This window comes from Martes martes (genome assembly GCF_963455335.1).
Source record: "Martes martes genome assembly, chromosome: 6".
Lineage (NCBI taxonomy): Eukaryota > Metazoa > Chordata > Mammalia > Carnivora > Mustelidae > Martes > Martes martes.
In genome coordinates, this window is record NC_137893.1 from 8,455,314 (window position 1) to 8,478,642 (window position 23,329).

The window sequence follows — 23,329 nt, forward strand, 5'->3', positions numbered from 1 at the left end:
GTAAACTGTCCTCTCCATAGGGCATTGTTTTTTTTGGTTTTTTTTTTTGGTTTTTTTTTTGTTTTTTTTTTTTTTACATCAGGCTAAGGTAATAATACATAGTACAGACTAACAAACACTAATGCATTGGTTCAAGAATCTTCCATTAAGTACCAATTCCATGCAAGGAGAGCACAAGGTGTCACCAAACTGAATGCAGACATGGACTAAACACCCTAGATCCTGCCCTGGGTCCATGTAGACGCCAATTCGTAGCTGTCTACATGGTGTCCTCAATGCAAGTCACACATCTGCCTCTTAATCCTCCGTATGACAATCATCTTTAACGTGCATTTTCTGGAGGTTTTAAATAACACTCACTGATTGCAATATCTAAGCAATTCACACCCAACACATTGAGTTTGTCCCAGGGTATGTTGAGAGTTTTATACGCAGAATCAACAAGAACAAGATCCAGCCTACACAGTTACCTAATTCCTTTCTGTGGATTCTTTAAATATACCCTGGCCGGTGAGCAGCTAAAAATAACCTAAAATACAGGAACCTCGTTTGGCATCATGACTGTGAAGCATTTTCACAGATTAAGAGCACATGTTGGGGAATGTAAAGAGGTAGTATGTGATAGAGGCATGGCAGAGGCCTGGGAAATTAGCACGTCTGGAATGGAGCTCAGCCCTCAGAGCTGTCTGACCTCGGCGAACCGCTCAGATCCATGGGCCCCTAGTCACTCATGGGAAAACCAGGAGACACAACACAAGAGGCAGTTGAGAGGATGAAATCAGTTACATCTGTAAAGCTCTTAACACAGTGCTTGGACGGAGCAGAGACTCAATAACGTAAAATAAAAGACCCTCAAGAATTGCTACGAACCCTTTTGAGGACCCCGAAGAGAACGTTAAGTTAAAAACGAATTACCTTGTCTGGCAGGGGATCTCGCCGGCTGGCGCGAGAGGGGGTTCCGGAATCTGGCGTTCATCATGCGCTGGCGCAAGGAGAGCATAGGGGTGGTGGAAGAATAGACCGGAGGGGCGCGGGTGGTGTACCGCTCCCGGGCCGGGGTGCCCGTGGTGGGGCTCGGGGTGGAAGGGCTGCGGTGGGCGGGTCTGGGCGGGGGGTGCGAGGCTCTCGGGGAGCTTCCTGGGGGGGGAGGAGGAGGACGCTTCACAGGAGTGTCGTTCTCGTCCTGGGGGGAGCCCACCCTGGGGAGTGAGAGCACAATTGCAGGGTCCGTCTTGTCCTTAGCGATGTTCCCATCCACGTATTTGCTGGCCCTGGGACTGGAGGAGGAGGGCCACTTTGGAACAGAGGAGGACAGAGGGTCCTTGTCCTTTCCTCCTTTAAAAAACATCGCGTCTTCACCCTCCTCCTCTGCCGAGACCGACTGCTGAGACTTAGACGTGAGGGGCTCCCTTTTGGACGGCGCGGCCTGGGGAGCGCGGTCCTTGTTCCCCACAGCCTGGGGTCCCAATCGGCCCGGGACCCTGGGGCGGGCGTGGGGGTAGTGGCGGGGGCTGCCGGGCCTCAGCGGGGAGCTTGAGGGTCTGCGGAGGTGACTGTCGCCTGCGCCTCCTGCGTGAGCCTCCAGCTGGCGGGGTTTGGGAAGGGACAGGATGGGGTCCCTGGCTCGGGCCGGGTGTGTGGGCGCCCGGGCGGCTCGGGCCTCTGCTTCTGTGCTGTCGTGGTGGTTTCCGCCAGATCTGCCCCCGGAATCCTCGTCCCGATGGTGGGGAGACGCGGGAAGCACCCCTCGGGAGCTTGCCCTGTGGGGGGTCTGACTGCCTCTGGCCGCGTAGGGGTCCGGGAAGGAGGGCGCCGCGGGGTGCGGACGCCCAACCGGGGGCAGCTCGGCCTTGGGTTTGGACAGCGGACGCCCCACTTCCTTGCTCGGGGGGCCGCGGGGCTGCGGCTGCGACACGGAGACCGCGGGAGAAGGCTGCCCTTCCGGAGCGGAGGCCCCGGCACCCAGCCCCTGGCCGGGTGCGGTCCTTCTGGGCACGCCCGGCCCGGGGTGGTGCTGGGACCGAGTCGCGGGCCGCCGAGCGGGGGCCAGCTGCGCCTTGGGGTAGCCGCCCTCCACACCCACTTCTGTGCTCTGTTGGACGTCCAGCGCCTTGGAGGCCAGGGATTTGCCCTGAGGATGCGCACCTGCCTCAGTCCCTGCGAATTTGGGGTTCTCCGCCAGGGGCTCCTTCCGCTGAAGGTTCGCCCCTCTCTGCGGGCCTTTTCTTAGATGGTCCACGCCCAGGGAGGCAGGCTCCCTGGAGGAGGAAGACACGTGGTCGTTTACCACGGTGGCAGGAAGTGGCTTCTCGTCCTCCGCTTCGCTCTCTGCACCGTCTCCACGGATATCCAAGCCCTGCCTGTGGTCCAAAGCTGGGTGAGAATTCACCCTTGAGTGGACTCGGGGGGACACGGTGGACGGCGGGGAGCTGGAGGGATGCAATCGGGGTCCTCGGCCGCTGCCAGCCCGGCTTGGATATCTCGTATGGGCAGCAAAGGGCTTGTTTCTGAACAAACTGAAATGCCCGGAGACAGGCGGACCTGCGGGTAGCCGGGCCCGAGACGTTGGGGCCGTGGCTTCAGCCTGCCTGCCTCTATCTTCTGTATCATTGTCACCATTCCCATCAGAGGCATCCTCTCGCTCAGAGACCTGTGTCCTTGAGGAGAGACCAGAAGACCAGGAAGACTTGGACTGTGATGGCACACTGGACTTGGAGGCTGGGGTGTCCTGACCATCCTTCCAGCCCCTGGACGGTGGAGCCCCGGGGTGTGGTTCTGTGGGCAGCAGCCGAGATGACCCTTCCTGGGGTGGAGAAAGTTTCGAGGATGAGACTGAGGCACCCGAATTTTCCTCCCTACCCCCAAAATGGGGTGCTCTCCGCGCCGGCAACGCTGGTTTTGTGTTGTGGTGCCCAGGGCCTCTGTCCCGCAGGGCGCTCGAGGTGGCCTGACGGCTGGGCCACAGGGCAGGCCTAGCCTGGGTGGTGCTCTTAGGAGGCAGCCGCTGGGAGGCCCCGTCCTTGGGGTCCTGGGAGCCGGTGGCTGGCTCGTCCTCCTCTTGGCGCACTGAATCATTGTCAGTAGAGCTGGGGGGCAGATGGGTGGAGGGCCCCCCTGAAGGGCGGCGAGGGCTACCCTCAATGGGTGTGTGACGTGCAGACGAGGACGTCCCTGGATGAGGGTGGGAAGGCAGAGAGGAGCCACCCTGGTCTGCGCCTTCCTTTCGGGGCAACACTGGGGTCTGCACTCCCACTGGGGTCCTCCCAGGAGCAAGGACTGGGGGGACAGATCTACTTGGTGGCCTCTGCTGTGGCTTCCGCTCTTGGGTCTCTGAGGGCAACGTTGGTGGGTCCCCCTGGGAATCCAGCTCCTCCTCATCAGTGATTTCTGTCGACTGAAGATCCAAAACTTCAGTCCTCTTAGGGTGCAGCTGGGGTCTTCTGGGCACCCCACCATTAGCCAATATTTTGTTCTTCAAGTCAAGAAGCGGGTTCTTGACGTTTCTGCCTCGGGGAGAAACAGGCAAATGAGTGTGTTTTGTGGAAGCGGGAACTTTGGGAGAAGTCTCTGGCTTTTCAGATTTCCAGTCATCTTCAGCATGGGTCTTCTGCTGCACATCGGACTCACCAGAACTGGCTATAATAGATTTTAAAGATTCTGCCGTCAAAAAAATTGAAAGCTGAGAAACATCAGGTGAGTATTTCAGATGGCAGTGTGGAGGCATTTATAATTAGTCATTATAATTAATAACTTCTCATTCTTTAGACATTGAACACATTTTCCAAATTATGGCAATCTCTTTTAAAGATCTCTTTTACTTTAAGTAATGATATAGTCCAGAAAATGTGTATTAAATTTCTATAAATTGAATCATTATGTTGCAGCTTATTATTTGCAGAAATTTTGAAAGGAGTACTTTAAAGTAATCCATTGATTTTTGTGAATGCAAAATCTTATGTAGGATTTTCTTAATATAACTGTCAGGATACTACAGATATATTATAGCCACTCTTAGTGACGTAGGGAAGAAACACACATAAGCCTGGTAAAAAGTGTTGAAGATCTACACTCAAAACTAAATGGGGATGTGTTGTGTGTGATTTGCAGGTGACAAGTGAGCAACAAATCTGTAATATTTAAGGCATTGCAAAGAGTTCCCTATTCCCCCTAACATGTCTGTATTTGTTTTCTCCTTCTTACTTAAAATCCCTTTAATAATGGATACATTGTAATAAGGCCTGAACTCAAAAGACTCCTGGGGTAGGCAAAACATTTTATTACAGGTGCCCTACAATTTACTCTTTCCTGAGAGCAGGGCTGAATGCAGGAAGGGATGCTGCAAGAGTGGGGAGAGTTTATATGGCAATGGGGGCCCCAGAGGGAGCAAACCTCATCTATTCCAATTTTTCCAGCACAGAACTGTTTAATATTGCACCATACTGTGAATCCTCACAACACACCATGCAGGAGACAGCTACCAACATCTGGTGTAAATACGGGGAGGCAGAAAAGAAAACACAGTCTAGGAACCATGAGAGACTGTGGACTCTGAGAGACAAATTGAGGGTTTTGGAAGGGAGGGGAATGGGGGGATGGGTGAGCCTGGTGGTGGGCATTAAGGAGGTCACGGGTTGCATGGAGCACTGGGTGTGGTACATAAACAATGAATCTTGGATCACTGAAAAAATAAAATTAAATTAAAAGAAATAGAAAATACAGTCTAAAAACACCTCACTCCAATTTGGGATTTTATTAGCCTCCATTTTGATAGTGATCAGATAACGAGGTAATTTAAATTCTTCTGACTAGAGCTGCACTCCAAAATAATGGAATATAAACTAAAAATCTTAAGCGCTCTCTAGAGATTGAAGAGAGCTAATAATTAAAAATGTCACATTACATCTGTAAAAATGTTATTTCCCTGTCATCATAAGCCCCAAATTACACAGTGATATAAGATCAATCACATAATTAATACATTCATGTTATTGGAATATTGTAACTGTCATTCATATGACTAGAAATCAATAACCTTTTAGTCTCCGGGGAGACCAATTTCCCAAGGGACAACAAAAATATTTTAGAAATCAACAGGCAAATGTAGCCCCCAAAATCATCAACAAAGCAGTTCTAAATCGACGAGCATGATTCAAAGTAAGACACCACAATTAGCAGTAATGAAGAGAGACAGAGAAAGAGCCACAAACACACAATGCTTACTTGTTGGCATAGCGACAATGAAGGCTTTGGAGTGAGGCCCCAGTCCTCTCCTGTTTGCGGCCCGGATTTTGAAAAGATAGCGTTCCCCAGGCTGCAGACCATCCACTAGGGCAGAAGTAGTCTCTCCAGGATAGGTGAGGGACTTTGCTCCAAATGGTTTGAGAGCCGGGGCGTATGAAAGAATGTATTCTGAAATGATTTGGCAGACGGTTGGAAGGAGGAAACTGAAAACAGTCCTGTGTCCAGCAGACAGACTGTATGGGCAGGATGAATTAGAACGTGCATTACTAAAATTAATACTGTAGCAATGCACGCCAAGTCGGCAGCTGGAGCGTAAAGACACAACGGACGGTGAACTAACATCCATTCAGGCTACGAGACAAGGCCACGGAGTGAATTCTCGGGCAGATTCCTATTTTCGGCAAATTAAACATATGGAACCCGGGAGGCCAGTCTTCACACAACGTACCAAATCTACTTAGACTGCATTGGAGTTTTTCTTCATTGTGCTTATTCACTAATTTACTATGTCAGCATTAATATATCCTGAGTAGGAGAAACCATGGAAGATTTAAATGACCACGGTCAGAACTGAATCGGAAGAGCTACCAAGACCTCTAGGAGTCTCAGTATCTTGATCTGGGCTATTTGTGCATTAAGCCAGATAAATCCCATATATGGAGTATAATTTCCCTTTTGTAGGAATTACAATCCTGACTCAATATACCTAGGTAAGGAGATTTCACAGTATTTAAAACTGTAAGGAAAAGTTGCCAGTTCATAGATTTATGTGATGTCTAATGTTTCCATTTCCAATCACTGATATTTCCGAACATGTAATGCACTAGAACTTTGAAAATCAGAGCAAATTCAGTCCAAGGAACTAATATCATTGTATGGCTTCTACGGAAATGCTGTACCATAAAGAAGCCATGTTTTGAAGCAGAATTTCCACCCTTGACTAGAAACTGTCATGCCTCTTTTCCTCTCAATGTACTCAAGACTTACAAAACTTATCAAATTAATGTGAGTAGGAGCTAACCACGAAAAATCATCTGAATCACAGAAAAACCAAGCAACTGTCATACTATCTTTGTCATATCTAGAGAAGCACAGAAGACCTTTTCTCTCCCCTGAGATCTAATCTTTAAAAAGTACATTAACTAAAAAACTTCAACCAAAAATGTCTTTGCAGCATTTGTCTGAAAAAAAAAAAAAACCCACATTCTTTTCTCTTTGAAAATGAACAAACTAGTCATTTGTGGTGGTCAAAAGTAAAAATTAAAAGAACCCACTGTTTATAAAATTTGGTAATACAGGTTTTTTTATGAATTCAATTCATCTGGAAAAAATGCAACCATGTCAAACTATATTCTTCTATTGTGTTTTATATTTGTCATACATATAATTCCCCAGTGTAATTATGAATTTTCAGTCCCACCATCACTCCTTTGTGAAAACTGCCTAAGCAGAGTTAAGATACATGAGTTCTTTTGGACACAAAAACTCGGTAGCTGTTACTATTTTTGAAAATATTTCATTGACTACCAAGGAGGTTCATTCGCCAGAGAGTTATAAATATAAACTAAGATGTGGGAGAGGGAAAGAAAACAAATAAGTAGCATGATAATAAAGTCATGAAAGGAGCAACAATTGACTTTTTTATAACCAATGAAAGTCATCGGCCAAAAATGTCTTTATGCAATTTTCAGAATCCTTGCCAGCATCATGACAAACTGTCATAAAAAGGATGATTTAAAGGGCCAACTAAATATTTCTTCTCTTCATTTGCTTCTCATTTATTCCACTGGGAAAAAAATGAGCAAGAATAGTACAATATATTCTTTAAAATCTCCAAGCAAATGAGAAAGCGTTAAGTTTAGAAACTACTCCCTTACATGTGCCTCCCTTAACTTCCATTTTCCCATCTTTACAGGTCCTCAAAGATAACTGAGATATCTTTGAAAATTGAACACAAGAGAACATTTCAGCTTTTTCAATTAAGAAATTCTCAAAAGAGGTTAGTAGATAATTTTCTCAATTTCTTTAAGCTTACACAAACCTTTCATAGTTTTTGGACATAGATGTAAGTTGTCTTCCAAAATCAAGCAGTAGTAAAATGTACCCTTAAGGCACATTTCTATATGCAATGTCAGGGGGAAAACCACCATACAGCCTTCTCAAATGTCTCTGAAAAGACTTATGAAAGGTTCTTGAATGTTTTTACACCAAAAAGAAGTAATTCGTGTTTTTATTTCACACTCTCAAGAGATTATTTTTAAATTTAACTAGCTGTGAATATTTTATTCTATTTTAATTTGGTTTCATCTTTGGTATTTTTTTTCTGTTTTAAAGTCATATTTTTCCTCAACCAAAAAAAATTTAATTAGAAAGTCTGACAAATAGGAAAAAATCCATTTTTATTTAATTTTTATTACTTTTTTTTTCAAACCCATTAAATATCTATGGTCTCATTCAAGACATCTGTGGTCCCACAGGGTTTCTACTTACTCCCACATTCCATGATCTTATTGGTACAATGAGAAGATCCATAGAATGAAACACAAGGTTGTCATTTGTATGGGTAAAGTTATGATGTCACACCCATGCAATTAAAAACACCCCTCCTGATAGCAGCACTGAAATCGCTGTGGATAGGGAAGATGAAAAGTCATCTTCATGAGGACCTGGATCCTACTGACAATGAGAACCCTACATGAAATACCCTTGTTCGTTGGGTTAGCGCCCCATACACATATGTTGCTTCCCTATTGCTCTCCCAGTCACCAACCCTGCTATTAGAGCTGGTGTTGATCAGAGTCAACGTACACATCTCTATTTGGAGTATGTCTCTTCTGTGTGCACTTGGTACCTTAAAGAATGAGGTTCCTACCTTTCACTTTCCCCTCGGTCTCAGGCAGTGCGTCCCAAGCTACAGTGACAGCGGTAGGCTTGCCGTTGACTGGCCAGACATTTAAGTTTTCAGGAGCTGTTGTAGGAGCTACAAAGGGGTAAGGACCCAAGGTTTTAAAATGCTCTTATGGATATTTTAAAAGTAAGTGACATATGGTCCCTGCAGATGGATTTTTCAGGGCAGCACTACTATGTTCATTTTTAATATACATGGCAGAAAACTACACTCCGTATTACTCTTTGTGCAATATAGTGGTTACGTCAGTACTACTGACTCATGTAGTGAGTTCAAACATATCTAGGGAAATGCTTTTAGAAATTCAGAATATCTCTCTTGCTGAATCTTGAAATATATAAAGAAGATTAAAATCCAGTTCGAACTTCTTTTTAATAAAACTTGTAAAGACATCATTTAAAAGAAAATAATTGATACCAAGCACAATTCTCCCCCAGAATCAAATGCAAGCTCAGCCTCAGGGAAGAAGATTCTCCCTACCCTCTGTGCCCTCCATGCATTACCCAGGGGCATGCACACACCCAGTGGTGATTTGTAATTATGCTCTATTCTGGGATGTACTATGCTCCACTTGTCAGGATGACACGCTAATGAAGACGGCCAGTGAAGGATAAACGTGGGCAACAATGCCCGAACTTCTTTGCCTTGGTACCTAGAAACACATCCCAGATTTAGGGTTAATGTTACTTTTTTTAAAATTGCCTCTGCTGGCCTTTATCACCATTGGTTTCTTAAATTATCTTTAAATCTTATTTTCAGGGAAATTCCCAAATGGAAGACCCAAAGGCCATTTTAAATACAGACCAGATTCTGGTGTTCTCTGGAAGACAGATGTACTCCATTTGCCATCTCTTTCACCCTGTGAAATACGGACTGCGAATTCATACATGGTGTCTGGAATCAGGTTCTCAACCAACACGCGTCTGTTGGAGGTCTGCTTGTGGTCCCACCTTGCCAATTCCCCCTTTTCTCGATAGCGCACAGTGTACTGCCTATAAGAAAACAAGGCAACAAGGCACCCACTTGACCAATTCTCTGTAACTGAACGCTAGGTTCCTTGCTATTCTTCCTTCCCCATAAGGAATGACTTTGGGAGGAAAGGAGAGAAATTAGAGAGGAGAAAAATCTACATTTTTGACTATGTTAGTAAGTCAAAGAATTTACTCTTAAGTTCCAGGAAAGGTGTCTAAAGTCAGCCAGGAGAGACGGAGCTTAGTGTCTTACAGCTCAGAGATAAAGAAGGGAAGGGACAGAAGGGGACAGGTTTGACCAAGCAGGTGCCTTCTGAGGGATGTGTGTGTGTGTATGTGTGCAGGCATGTGGTGTGGAAAAAGCAATATTAAGAACTGAAACTGGCCCAAGGGTAATCTTGGTTCTCCAGAAAAGACAGACAAGAAGATCCACTTCATGCCAAAACAGGCATGTTTTCTATAGATTCAGGAGGAAAGGCAACATGTGGTTTTGAGTAGAATTATTACCATGAGAAGGAGCAAAAGTGTGTAATAAACAGAGCAGGATAGAGGAGCTTACAAAAGGAACTCTACTGTGTGATTATCAGGGAGAGAAATGTTAGAAGCAAACATGGTAGTTAACAATCCCAGACAGAAGACATCCTCCACACTCAAAGAGTTGCAAACTCCCTTATTGTATTCCTTTGCCAAGAAATGTTCTTTGCAGCCACTTGGCAGTAGAAAGCATCTGAACATTAACAAGGTGATATTTAATAAGTCAAGATAAGGCTTCAGTTGCAGACACAGCCCGCCAATTAATACAAGAGTCTTGCTCTTGTATTATAAACTCAGGTCCTTTATCATTTTGATCAAGATACTGGGAATCAAAGTCCAGTGGTAATTAGGAACAAAATGGAAGAGAATCACTATGAGCTTTCTTACATCTTTCAAATGAAGCAGATGTCTTTTTCTTTTTCTTTACTAACAGACAGTAACAAAAACTGTATATAACACAAATAATGGTGTGTGTGTGTGTGTGTGTATAAATAATAAATAAATATGATAAAACTATAAAAATATATACATAAAATACATATACAAATACATTATACTCCATTCATTTTTTTAAAGGACGTTCACTTTTCTTGGTTGTAGATATGTTCAAAAGTTAATATATAGGGTCCTTAAAGTTAATATATAGAAATCTTTGGCTTTCTCTTGGTAACATAAACTATTCAGTGGTTTAACAATAAAATTTTGATGTTTATATTAATCTACCACTAACAAGGAATGGTGTTCACCAATGTTTTTTAAACACAAAAATTACTTTAATCTGATGATTGGTTTTTCTTCTACTGCTATTGCAAATCAGTATAAAAATCTGAACAGCATAATACCATGAGATATTATACTATCTAATATTATCATAGTATCATTATGAGACAAAACAGTGCCTTCTGCTATGCACAAATGAGCTAGATATAAAGCAATTCAGTGTCTGAAGAATGAAGAACTACGGTGTGCAAGGCATTTGACAAATGTCCCCTTCTCTACATAAAAATCCTTCCTACTGTCACCCTTCCTGGATAATAGGAGGAAAGGTAAGACTCCTTCTAAGATGGGGTCACATCCTCTGCTCACAAACAGATCATAGTGAGACAAAGCAAAACCCACATGGGACAAAGAAAGAAAACGGAATCTAGGGAATTTCCAGACACAAGATAAAACTCTGAACAAGTGAGAAGTGAGGTCCTGCTGTGTTCATTACACACAGGCCCTGGTCTGATCTGAGGAAAATGTGTGACAGCACCCGAGACTAGCTAGATTGTCATAGAACAGTCTACCACCCAGCTATAGGAGAGACCAGCACTCACATATCAGAAGATATGGTCATGCAAATAAACACATGTCTCTTCAGGGCCAGAAAACCACATCTCTCATACTTAAAACAAAGACAAAGAAATAAGGGAAAGTACCTTGATGCAACAACTTTCTTCTGTTTTTCCAAAACAGGATCCACCCAGGCTACAAGCACAGATTGGGATGACATGACCCGGACATTGATGTCTTCAGGCACGTCTAGTTCATCCTCTTCTGAAATGACAAGGGGACACGTTAGAGGTTATCTCTACGAGAGGATCTGCCCTGAGTTCCTCTGGCCCCCAGAGTTCATTATTCATGCTATATATTTTTTAAATTGCTTACACTTGATGTAAATAAAATGAAAGCTAAGCAATTATTTGCTTGGTTAATGTAGAACAACCAAAATCTCCATTCTTGTTCTTACCCACAGTCTAATAAATGGGCAGTTCACTTGAAAAGTTCCCCAATCCAGCTGACCTAAAGAACAGTGCGAAAGGGATGCTTTGCCTTGGTCCAAAATACTCCAAGTAACTCAGTGTTTTCTTAACATATACTGTGAGTTTCTGGGAAATAATACAAGATTTACAGAAAGCAAAAGTTTTGGGGGAGAAAAGGTCAAGCCAGAGCATTTCCTTAGTGATCATGGCATGAAATGAAATTCTGGTTCAAACAAATGCACAAATCACATTGGGTTCAATGTCCTCCCATTTGAGAAAATGTGGTTCCAACAAGACAGATTAAAAGTTACATTCAGACATAAAATAGAGTTCAGTTTGCCAATTTCCAAGAGAATACATCATACTCATGAAGCCTGTAGTTTCTGTTCAATCTCTACCCAAAATGAGGACTTACAGGCTTCAATTTTGCTTTTAGTCTCTTGGGGTTTTGTTTATTTTGTTTTTTTCTTTTCACCTTTCAGGGACCATGTTTCAAAAGGATGTGACTTTTCTACCGGTAGGGGAAGGTGGAAATAGCTTGTTCAATGTGTTGCATGGAGCACTGGGTGTGGTGCAAAAACAATGAATTCTGTTACGCTGAAAAGAAATAAAATAATAATAAAAAAAAACCAATGTGGACACTTTTTCTATAGCAGTAAATACTGAAAAATAAAAATGCAGCATCATGTATTTGAGATTTCCATCACACAACGTAAGCAACTGTAATCATTAATAAAAAATGATAATATAGAAATATACATAATTTAGTATCTGGTCTGTCATATAAAACTGTAATCATAAATAAATTGTGAATTCATGAAAATGACCATGCTGCAGGTTGCCTCTTTAAGGTGTAGGACCCAGAATAGGTATGTGTAATTTATTAAGTTGTAATATTTTAAAAATCGGTGAATGGATGTAGGGAAAAAGCATCCCTTGGTAAATGACCAATGGTCAGACTATGAGTAAGCCTCTGCTACACTTCTTTCACTCTTCTCAATGCTATGTTTAGGAGATTTGGGCTAAAATTAAGTATGAGGGCAGATCTTGCTCACTGCCCCCTCCGCACGGACTCTCATTTCTCTCTGTTCATGGTCTGCCACCAAGGGCAACTGATGTGTGGGTTAGGCTGTGACTGTAAATGGACCAAATGCTTGGCTGGTCCTACAGCGGCAAATCTGTCGCATGGGGAAGCCATTCAAAATACACAGAGAAATATACTTCCTCGGACGAACACGCTTATCTCTGAGTATAAATGAAACATGCCCGTGTCCGAAATATGACCAAGCCGGTCCCGTGGTTTCCTTCACACTCAGTGACATCCAAGTGATTTGCCACTTATGCAGCATCATTTGGAAACAACCCGGCATCCACGCAGACCAGGACGTGAGCAGGTTCGCCCTTGGAAACATACCTGAAATCTTCCGTTTCGTTAGGGCAGCCCTGTAGACAGGCTGACTCTGCCCCTGTGAGTTCATGGACTGCAGGGAGACCACATACACCGACTCCGAGGCTGTGGACCAACCGGCAATGGGTGAGGCTCCGCGCTTGGCTTTCCGGGACACACACCCTCTTTGTCCGCAACCCCCGCCCACAGCCCCGCTCCCTTCCCATCTCGTCTTTCTGGGCCATTCCAACTTTTTCGGGATAATTAAAGATGAGACCAAGAACATAAGAAAACTAGGCTCAAGAAAAACACTATCGTGTGAGAAAACGTGATTATTACCTGTAATTCTTGAGAAGTGGGTTTCTATTTCCTCAACATCGAAGAAAGATGAACAATGTTTAAAAAAGAAAACAATAATATATTTGCCCACAGAATCCCCCCAACTTCTTTTTACCTCCAAATAGAGAAGAGGGGTCACTCTGGTTTTTTATCTGTCATCACAAAGAAGGGAGCAAGACAAGAAGAGTGAGTGGACCAGGTTATCAGTGCAGAGAGGATGCTGGGCCCTTGGAAACTGAAACCCTCAGAACCGTGGCTCCGAAGATTTGCTAAGAGCAAATGTAGGAGTTTAAACACATCCTTTATTTCTAGATTGTTCTTTCAGTTAGTTCCTTTTATGCCACACTCCAGTAGTATCCAAATTTGAAAACTATTCGGAAAAAAATTACAATGATGAAATAAAACTTGTAACTCTTGAGTACCATGGAATCATAAAATCTGGGATCCAGATGAAACCTTGATTAAATTCCAATTTGGCCTTCTACTTTATAAGTAAGGACATAGAGCCATGAGAAAATCGATTTGCCCACAGTCGTGCCCCTAAGAAGGACTCCTAATCTCTGAATCTGGAGTTTCTAATGCTTAACTCCCGGCTCTATTGACTGAGTTTCCAGCAGTGGCCTTGATTAGTTCAAGAATAAAAATGAAGCAATATGATATATGATACATTTCTTTTTTTTTATTTTTTTTGGGGGGATAGAATGAACATGGAGAGGGCAGGACGCAGGCAGAGAGGGAGAGAGAGAGAATCTTAAGCAGGCTCCATGCTCAGTGTGGAGCCCAGCATGGGGCTCCATCTCACCCCCCTGAGATCGTGACCCGAGCCCAGATCAAGAGTGAGGTGCTTCATGGGCTGAGTCACCCAGGCTCCCCAGTATGATATATTTCTAATCATACACCATCAGGTAATACACCATCTGGTAATACACCATCAGGCAACTACACCATCAGGTAATACCTAAGCAAAACTCGCAGAGGTGACAGAGATGCTAGTGAGAACTTGCAACACTGGAGAACTTCAGGCATTGCAAACTTTCACAGTAATGGGAAAATTAACCTTTTGTTTTTGCAAACAGCATGTCAGTTAAACATAAAAGGAGATCAGCATTCAAAAACCTCACACAGAGTAACTTATAAACTGCAATAGCCCAGTCACATTTCATGGGAAGGGGATATTATTTGACAAACTTCGAACAGCCTATCTCTCTCTCTCTCTCTCTCTCTCTCTTTTTCTCTCTCTCTCCACACACACACATACATACACACACACATAGGGCAAATGAAACTCATGCTTTGATGAGTAAACTATTATTTAGACTAAGGTTCTGACATGCTACCACCGGATTTTGAAATGTATGTTTCCTAAAAGAGAAAAATCAAGTTTGTAACACTGGGATTCATAGAGCATCAAACTAAGCTTCCAAAAAGAGAAGTCCCATAAGATGGTTAATTTCTTGGTGCTATTGACAAAGGAAGCAGCCAAAGGTCAACAAAGAAAAACTCTGCCATCCAACCTCGCTACCCAGGAACACGTATAAAGAAACTTAAAAAGCAGTGTGCCATCATTTATCAAGAGCTCCCAAGAAACGAATAATTTCCCACAACTGATGTTTTTACATATTTGCGATGCATTTCTTAAAGTTCCTAGATTGTTGTTAACACCCAGACTCTTGACTTGCAAGCTCTCTACACTAAACCTGGCCTGAGATTATCATGAAGTAGCCCACGTGTCTGGGTCTGGTCTGGGCTGGACTGAGTGTGTCACACCTGCCCCTCATTTAGTCCCAACAAAAGCCCCATGAGGAAGCTACTCTCACAGTCTCCTCTTTGCAGATGAGAAACCAGGGTCAGGGGGATGAGAGGACCCACCCACAGTCATGGACAAGGTGTTAGGGCCAGTGTGACACCGGGATTTACTACAGCAGGTAAGGGAGTAGGGCCGAGAGCCAAGTGCTGGTTATGGAGCAACAATCTCTTTTTCACAGAAATAATGAAGGCTCACTGGTACAATAACACACTCCGTTCCGTGCCCCTGATTATTGGTACTCTGGAGATAAAATTTCCAAAATGACCGCAGCATCATCAGCCCAGTGCCCCCCGAGACACCAGCCACCACAGCCCCTTGTCAGAGCCAGTGTATCAGCTCTGGACTTGGGACTGTCTGTCATAACTTCCTGAGGGCCCCGAACTCATGCACTACTCCTTTATTACTGTCCCACTCCCACGTGAGTCCGGGCGCTTGCTATGTCCTCTGGCTTCTGTCTTCCATGGCCGTCCGTGCTCCCCTGGATGGGCTTGGCCTGGGGTGCCCGCCACACCACTTCCGGCCCCCCGTGCCTGCTCTACGGTCTCTGCTTTCATGACACTCTGTCTGCGATCTGCCTCTGTGAGGGACTGCTGGGGCCCCGGTGTCCCCAAGAGGCCTGACACAGAAAAAGTCTAGTCACATGTGCTTTGTGAATGAGTGGGAGGGTGGGATTTTTGCTGACAGGACCTCAGGCCCACCTCTCTCCAGGTTTCCTTGACCATTCTCTGTGGGCACCATGCTCTCAATGGCATCTCGGTCATAAACATAAGTAAAATCCTATGTAGGATAAAATGAGGACACTGGCCTCCCATGACATAGCAGGTCCACTGTAACATCCCCTCCTGGAATTCACAGCATCCTCCCCATTAAGATAGAGCAAGTGTCAAGGGAGATCTCTTCTTCTTCCATGCCTCATAGAGCATTGGTGATGGCAAGTCCAACACTTTTTTGTTTGGTGAAAATTCAAAAGCCAGCACGTCGTGGAGGCGTGGGAGGCACTGTCCATCAGGCTGGGACCGGAGTCCAGCCCTGACTTCAGTTCCCACATTGGCTCAAGTTCAAAAAGCAAAAAAATCCTTCTGTTGCCCTCGGATGAGCCAGGGGTCACTACCGAGCAAATGAAGAGACAGGAGCACTGGTCAGGTGAGAAACTTGTTCGCACTAAACCAGGTTTTACTGCACGGTATCTATGAAGGACTCAGAGCAATGAAAACCTCCCACTGGAAACACGCTGCCCTGCAGCCTCAGGAATGCAGAAGGAGTGACTCCGCTGCTGCTGATACTCTGGGTAGAATCTGGCCCATTTCCCCTGTGGAGTACACCTATTCAGGGCAAGGGGTAGGTTTGGGAATGAATGACTGATGCGTCTCCAGATGACGGGCCCTCTGGCTCTAGGTCTCACTGCTAGTCCTGAAGTCTCACAAAGAACGCTCAGCTCAGATGTCTCCAGTGCCTTCTACGATCCCACGTGGTTTCCGGTGGCACTGGAGAAGAGAGGCAGCTGGTCTTTTTGTCGGGGGACTCTGGAGTCTGAATTTTGAGATGGTTTGGATATTATGCCTAGGAGAACACCCACCAGAATTGTCCAAGGGTCTTCAGCAGGTGGCTGAACAGACAGCTTGAATAGGACGGTGACTCCTGGCTACACTGGAAGGGAATGCAGCGTGGGCTTTCATTAGTGTCTCCAACCAGCTCAAACCAGCCCCGAACATGCCTGCCATGTAGCCCAGGGGGCTGGCCTTGGGAGTCCTGAGGAACTCGGAGCTTCTTGTCCAAATTCCAGAATCTGTGGTCATGCCTTGAACAGAGGGGACTGTGTTCCCGGAGCACCTGGGGCGCTTGGGGCCAGCAGACCTTCTTTCCACAGGCAGCCCTGGTCCCACCATCACCTTTCTCACCAGGCTGTTTCCTGAGCTCCAAACTACTGGTCATCATTGCTGCAAGCCTAGAACCCTCACTCTGGCTTCCATTTCTCTATTTTGTCTCGCCTGTCTCATTTCCCGCCACTTGCCGGTCTGTCGTCGCGTCTGACAAAGACTTAAGGAGGCAACACGGGCACCACTGCCCTCTCACCGGTGACTCTGTTCATACCACAGACCTTCAGCTCTGTGCCTTTCTGGGCTCCTCTGCCCGGAGCCGGTCCTCCTTCCCACCTCCAGCCCATCTCACCAATATGAGGCCTGGCTGGCATCATCAAGTGAAGAGATGACCAGGTCCTACTGGAGTCTTCTGGGAGGGCCCAATAAAGAACCCCCCATCCTCATCTGAGTACTGATCCAATTTGGAAGAGACTGAAGAATAAGCAGTGGGGCCAACATATTTATTGCTGGCACCAGCTATGTTGGAGATCATGGGGCAAGCATGCTTTCTAGTATGAGCAGCAGAACTGCCAGGCTCTGCTGCCCAACCCTAGGCCCTACGTGACATATGCCCAGAGGAACTGAGTAGATCACGTGCTCTCTACAGTCTGGCTTCCCTGTGAGAGGAGAACACACAAAGGGGCAACCCATGCTTTCCCAGCACCTCCTGCCAAACTCATCAGGTCAATTAGAGGGTGTGAGGAAAGGGGGAAAAAAGCAGGAGTTTGCAGCATCGCCTTGCTCGGACTGTGGCCTCTGCCACTGTCCAGACCTGTCAGTGAGTGAGAGCATCAAAGGTCAGGCCTCGACCCAAGCTGGAACCATGTGCACAATCTCTCCACATTCCAGCAGACGTTCCCATCCGCATCCCATGGCCAAAGCTTCCTTCACACAGTAAGGGTCTGCAAAGGAAGAAGGCGGGCCTGGTGTGCAGACTCTATCAGCGGCCACATTTCACCTTGAAAGAATCCAAGGTCCAGTGTCCTGGGAGCTAAGACAAAGCTTAAAAGAACAAAATGGTGAAAGCAGAGACAAGATGAGAAAAGCATCAGCTTCCCTCCCACGTCCAGGGTAATGGCCCAGCTCAAGGAACTGGTGCTGTCAGATGAGGCAGCAGCTGAGGCGCACATGGAGGGGGGCCTCGTCCTGCCACTAACTGAAGGTTGAAAGGATGAAGGCACGGAGGACGGACAGAGCAAAGAACACAGTTAATAATCATCATACCTGGAAAATGAACAGCACTGCATCTCAAATACAATCTTCGGTTATGAACGAGCTTCTAAATATTGACGTGATGGCAAAGGTCACCAACACATCGGATACCATTTAACATTGTTGAACTCACCCAGTTTTTTAATTTCGTGCGTCCGCTCATCTCTCGTCAGTGGGACATAATTCATCTTCCGGCCACTTTCTCCGTAGCCCAGAAGAAAACCCCGTGATCTGCGTGGACTCTTGGCTCCCGATAGGCGCGGTGCCTTCCACGCAACGGAGAGCCGGTCGTCTGAGGATCGGACGCGGACACGCAAGGGCTTGTTTGGCACTTCCTTTTCTTAAAGAGGACATGACACAGAAATTATTACACAGTATACCCCGAAGAGTGAGCCGCTGAGTCTATAAAGTCCGTCTAAAGATGGTGCAGCAACAATTAGCAGCTGGGCTCAAAACATCCATTTTTGGTAAATCAATTCTAGTAGGAACACTTTTCCCCCAAGGGTATCAACACTCGATGCACCCGTTCCTCCCCGTGCTTCAGACAGAGAGGTCTCAGGAAGTCATTGTGAAGCTGCCAGCCGGAAATCTTGGATGATTTACAATGTTCCTTCTTGTCTATTTTGCCTTCTTATGGCCAAAACTGTATATTCTCTAGTGAGAGCTAAAGGTCAGTGTAAAAATAGAGCAAACACACTTGTGCGTTATTTCTAACGGTCCTTTCCTTAGCGCTTTCCACTCTAAGGTTGAAAAGACAGGCTTTCCTTGTTTTTACAGGAAATCACTAAGAGTGCAATGCTAACTGGTTTTTGTGTTTTACCTTGGTTTCTCTGACACGGCTGTCTTGTCCCTCCAGACAAACACAGCAGCAGTCCCCAGTCTCTGTTCTTTCCTTCTTGTGAAATCAATGTCTAGAAATCCTCTTGCTAAATGAGCAATCTCAAGAAACACCCTGATTGTTAACTTTTTCAAAGCAATGCATTCTGGTGGCCAATACTTAGTGTTCAAAGTCTTGCTTTTACATCAATTAAGAGCTGATAGGTTTGGCAACAAGGCGGGGGTGGGGAGGGTGTGACGACCACACTGCCCGTTTGGGACATTAGCCGCACTGTGGCCCTACAACAGGGATACAGTTTGGCTAATGAGCATCTCTCCGCCTACAGAAGCCAGGTACTTCCCAGGCATTATTCTTCAACCATCTACATTGGCCCCATTATTAGTCAATTCTCAACTAACTTTTTAGACTGGAAAATTCCCAGCTAAGCGAAGACATAAAAATAAAATCTAATGTCTCAAGTTAGTGTCAACTTCAATAATGCAATAAAACAATAGCCATTGAAGATGGTTAGTCTGAAAAGTCAGACACACAGTGCCCATGTCTTGAATCTAATCAAAAGGAATATCCTTTAGTACATGAGCTGGAGATTACCTACTCAGTTATTGGGCACCCCCATTCCTAAAGGCATCTACAAGAATACCAAGTTATGGTTCAGTAAATACTTTTCTCAATATGCAAAATGGTCATTATTAAGATTTTTTGGTTTTGACCCAAAAATGCAGACAAAGGACTAATTACATAGAACTTGCCCTTACAGCCTGGTGTCACGAGTGTAACCACTTTCTGTAGGGTTATACTAAATTGATTTCAGTTTTGTTCCAAGTAGGAGGTAAGCTCTCAATTTCAAGGACTAACCTCTATAAAAACTAAGGACCACCAAGTAATTATAGAAATGATAACTACACTCATTTATATAGTTCAAAAGAAAATAATTTGCCAAACATATTCAATACCGATAACCCAACTCATTAATGGCACAGCATGGAGTAACTGTATGAGTTCCTACATTAATCCTATGACTTGGTAACTTTTATACATTCCCAATGGGGATCTCTCATTCATAGCCTTAATAATGTGGTGCCCATGTTCCTAGAAAGATCCAGGCTACTAAAACTTATTAAGTGTTTGAGTTGTCCACAGGTGACTGTGTCACAGAGGTGAATAGGAATGTCCTTTGTCAGCATTGGTCACTGATGAATAGACCTTGTGTGGGGCCTGAGTGGGAATTTTTTTAAATACTGAGGGAAATGTCTCATAAAAACCACATATGAAAAGCAAAATCTGAATAACTAGCAGCATGTTCAGTCTCATTTATCAACAATGATGTTTTGGTTTGTTTTTAAAGTTTAGCAGATTTGCAGAGGACTTTCATTAGAACAAAACACATAACCAAGTTGACTTTCTCAGCAATGGTGTTTGTGTCATTTTCAGCTTTGTGCAAAGTCATGAAACAGACTTGAAATGAGCCATGAGCAGGGGCATAGAAGTCAAGAGAAAATTTCACAGGAAGCAAAAACCTTTGCTTCATTCTGTCTTTACAGCTTCTAAGTCACGTTCCCCTTTATGTGCCTCCAATACAAACTGTCACCACATGCACAAAATTCAAGTTTTAACAGAAGGCCCTCCTGTGAGTGATGACATAGATTCCCTGAGGGTGAACCACCTGAGGTTGGGGTTTGATTTCATGGGGTGCCCAGCTTTGGACAAGGGTCGGTACTATGTTTTTTAAAAAGTTTATAAGGTGAAAATTATCTCTGTCAACAACATAGGATATTTATTTTACTTCTGTAAAAAGTTCATACCTCCTCAAGGCAACCTTTCACTGATGTGGGGCTGAAAATGATGCTTGCTCAAGCTGCCACAGGCCATTTGCACTGTTAGTATTTTGGGCAGAAATGACAGGGTTATCACCCAACCATGGCTGCCACGGTCTATTTCCCAAGACAGCAGTAAATAGGACAGATATTCATGGTGCTATTATCAGCTTGACTGTCCTCGGTGTTATCCCCCATCCCGGCTCTTTTTCTAAATCCCTTTGTGGCCTATGGCAATGCTCCCATCACTCCAGAAAGCAACACATCAGCATGGGAGTTCTGGGTGATCACCAGCAAAATGGGCAAACGTACTGAGAACACACATGTGGGTCTTACAGGAGTCAGAAAAAAAAAATCAGTTATTGAGCGGAGATAGTATTCTCTGCCATGGGGCTCCCCTCCGGTCCTGGGACACTTCCAGCCATGCACACTGCAGGGCAAAGTGTTTCGGGAGGGCGCACTCTCACTGCTGAGCCCTGGGAACACAGCAGGTCTCTACTCCAAACAGATAACCCCTGACACTCAACAGTAAAGCACTGACAAAACTCTAAAAAGGAAAAAGACCACTGGAACCATGACAGGGTCCCTGAGGAGCAGGAAACAGTAAGGTTCCAAGGACAAGGATCTTGGTCTCAGACGGCACAAGTTTATTGCCTCAGGCGCCCAGCTTGTGGCTCTGTCTCGATTCCTGCCAGGCCCCGTAGGCATCAGCCACACCGCTGCCCTCAAACTGTACAGGCTTTCACCACAGTCTCTAACCTGCTATGTAGCCACCCCACACCAGGCCAGCCTCCTGAGCAAGGGGGAATGGGGAACAGGGCTGAGGCTAGCCCCAGCCACCAAGCACACCGTCTGCTTTACATAGAACTTCACAGTTTACCACAAGGAACAGGGCTGAGGCTAGCCCCAGCCTCCAAGCACACTGCCTGCTTTACATAGAACTTCACAGTTTACCACAAGCCCTCACGTGGTTTATTTTAATTGTCCTTACAAGAGCTTCCAGGTTAAGTAGGATACGTGTCGTAATCCCCAAGAGAAAACTGAGGTTTGAAAAGGTGAAGTCGCTGACCCAAGGCCACACAGCTACTAAGTGCCAAGTGAGGACATGAATTCAAGCCCTGTGGGCTGGGTTCCATTCTCATCTCACCAGACACCTTCCACTTCCACTCTCCCCTCGCCCCATGTGCCCTCCCACCAACCACCTAACCTCTCCTGCCAACGAATGTGAAGCAGGGTTCTGAACTGGACAGGCCCTCCTCAAGGCATGAGCATAATGCCTGGCACAGTAGGCATTGAGTGTGTGTGTGGGCACGGGCACGCACTTAAATGGACCAGACGGTACACACAGCAGGTAGCAAATGAGTAAGAGAAGGCCTCTCACCAAAGACTGTCCTGAGATCTCCTCCCACCATACACAGAGGTCACTGACTCTGCAAACCACAGAGTAAGGTGAAAATGGCCCCCTCAACCCAGTCCCCCATCTTCCAAACCTTGGTTTTAGGAAAGCCAACTGTAATTTTTTTTCAAGTATTTTGAAATTTTCTTTTCTTTAATATTCTGGGATACATACCATCAACCATTTTCTAAAGATCTTTTATAGGTCATCTGGTAATCTTCTTTTAAGCTGATGCACACATTAAAAAAAAAAAAAAAACCTACCCATATGGTTCAAATTCACTTGCCATGAAATTATTTTAGTATTTTCTCTAAGCCCCATGAAGTTTTTCTGATAAATCTCCCTTAAGTCTTCTATCATGAAAACAGGAAGTCACAATTGCCATGAGTGACCACATTCACACCGACCAGCGCAGAGTGTATTTTAAACTTGGCAGGATACAGTCCCGCCTCCACTGCTCTTGGAACAGCAGAATCAGGTAGATTACTCAGAACGGGTCAATCACAGAAGACCCACAACACTTAATTACACACTGTCTCCTTGGCAGGGCAGCTGGGTGTGACAATTACCACCGGGATTATAGCAGACTCCAGAAAGCCAGACAGGATTAGAACATCTCTGCTGATCTCTCCTGCCAGCTACGAAAATTTGCAAATATTCTGAAGTTATACAGAGTCAAAATCGGTTCTTTTCACGAAGAAAAAAAATAAAAAAATCAAAGGATCAACATGCTGCTGTGCCCATCTACACTCCAGCACTGGCTGAACGTGGTTGCTTCTGCATTCGGCTTCCACAGGCACTGAGGTCAGGGTCTGAATCCGAGTCTGGTACTCCCAGGCTGGGTGACTTTGAGAACCTTCACTGAAGCTCAGTTTCCTCTTCTGTGAAGTATAGACAGCATACGGAGTTTTGTAAGATAATCCATATAAGGCATTTAAAGCTGTACCTGGCTTCCATTAAGCACGCATTAATTGCTTGATGTGTTTGCGACTGTGATAAAGATGAAATCCCTTATTTGTCAGATTCCCTGGATGGGTGAGCCACCCCCTCCAGAACGTGAGCCATGGCTGGACCATAGAGCTTACGGTGATGCTCTGTACACAGGCGGCACAAAAAAAGATATGTCTCAAAGAACCAGACATAAGCAGAAGAAAGCACTATTGTCAAAGACTCTTCACACTGAAAACCCTCTCAGCTATGAGGTGGTCCAGTCCAGCCCCCTTTCTCTGCACCATAAACTGGCAGTGCTATTCTTCATCAACATCTAACAATTATCAG

General features: G+C 45.1%; 1 protein-coding gene across 1 annotated transcript in view; it reads right to left on the reverse strand.

The window, feature by feature from the left end:
- FNDC1 (fibronectin type III domain containing 1) overlaps positions 1-23,329 on the reverse strand; it is a gene marked incomplete at its 5' end in the record, with an annotated part of 104,833 nt that overhangs the window by 39,381 nt on the left and 42,123 nt on the right. Inside the window, 7 exons of the mRNA XM_080806910.1 lie at positions 916-3,636; positions 5,221-5,409; positions 8,114-8,221; positions 8,954-9,141; positions 11,076-11,193; positions 12,814-12,912; positions 18,137-18,343. Coding sequence (XP_080663036.1) covers positions 916-3,636; positions 5,221-5,409; positions 8,114-8,221; positions 8,954-9,141; positions 11,076-11,193; positions 12,814-12,912; positions 18,137-18,343 — 3,630 coding nt within the window. The remainder of the gene's footprint in view (positions 1-915; positions 3,637-5,220; positions 5,410-8,113; positions 8,222-8,953; positions 9,142-11,075; positions 11,194-12,813; positions 12,913-18,136; positions 18,344-23,329) is intronic.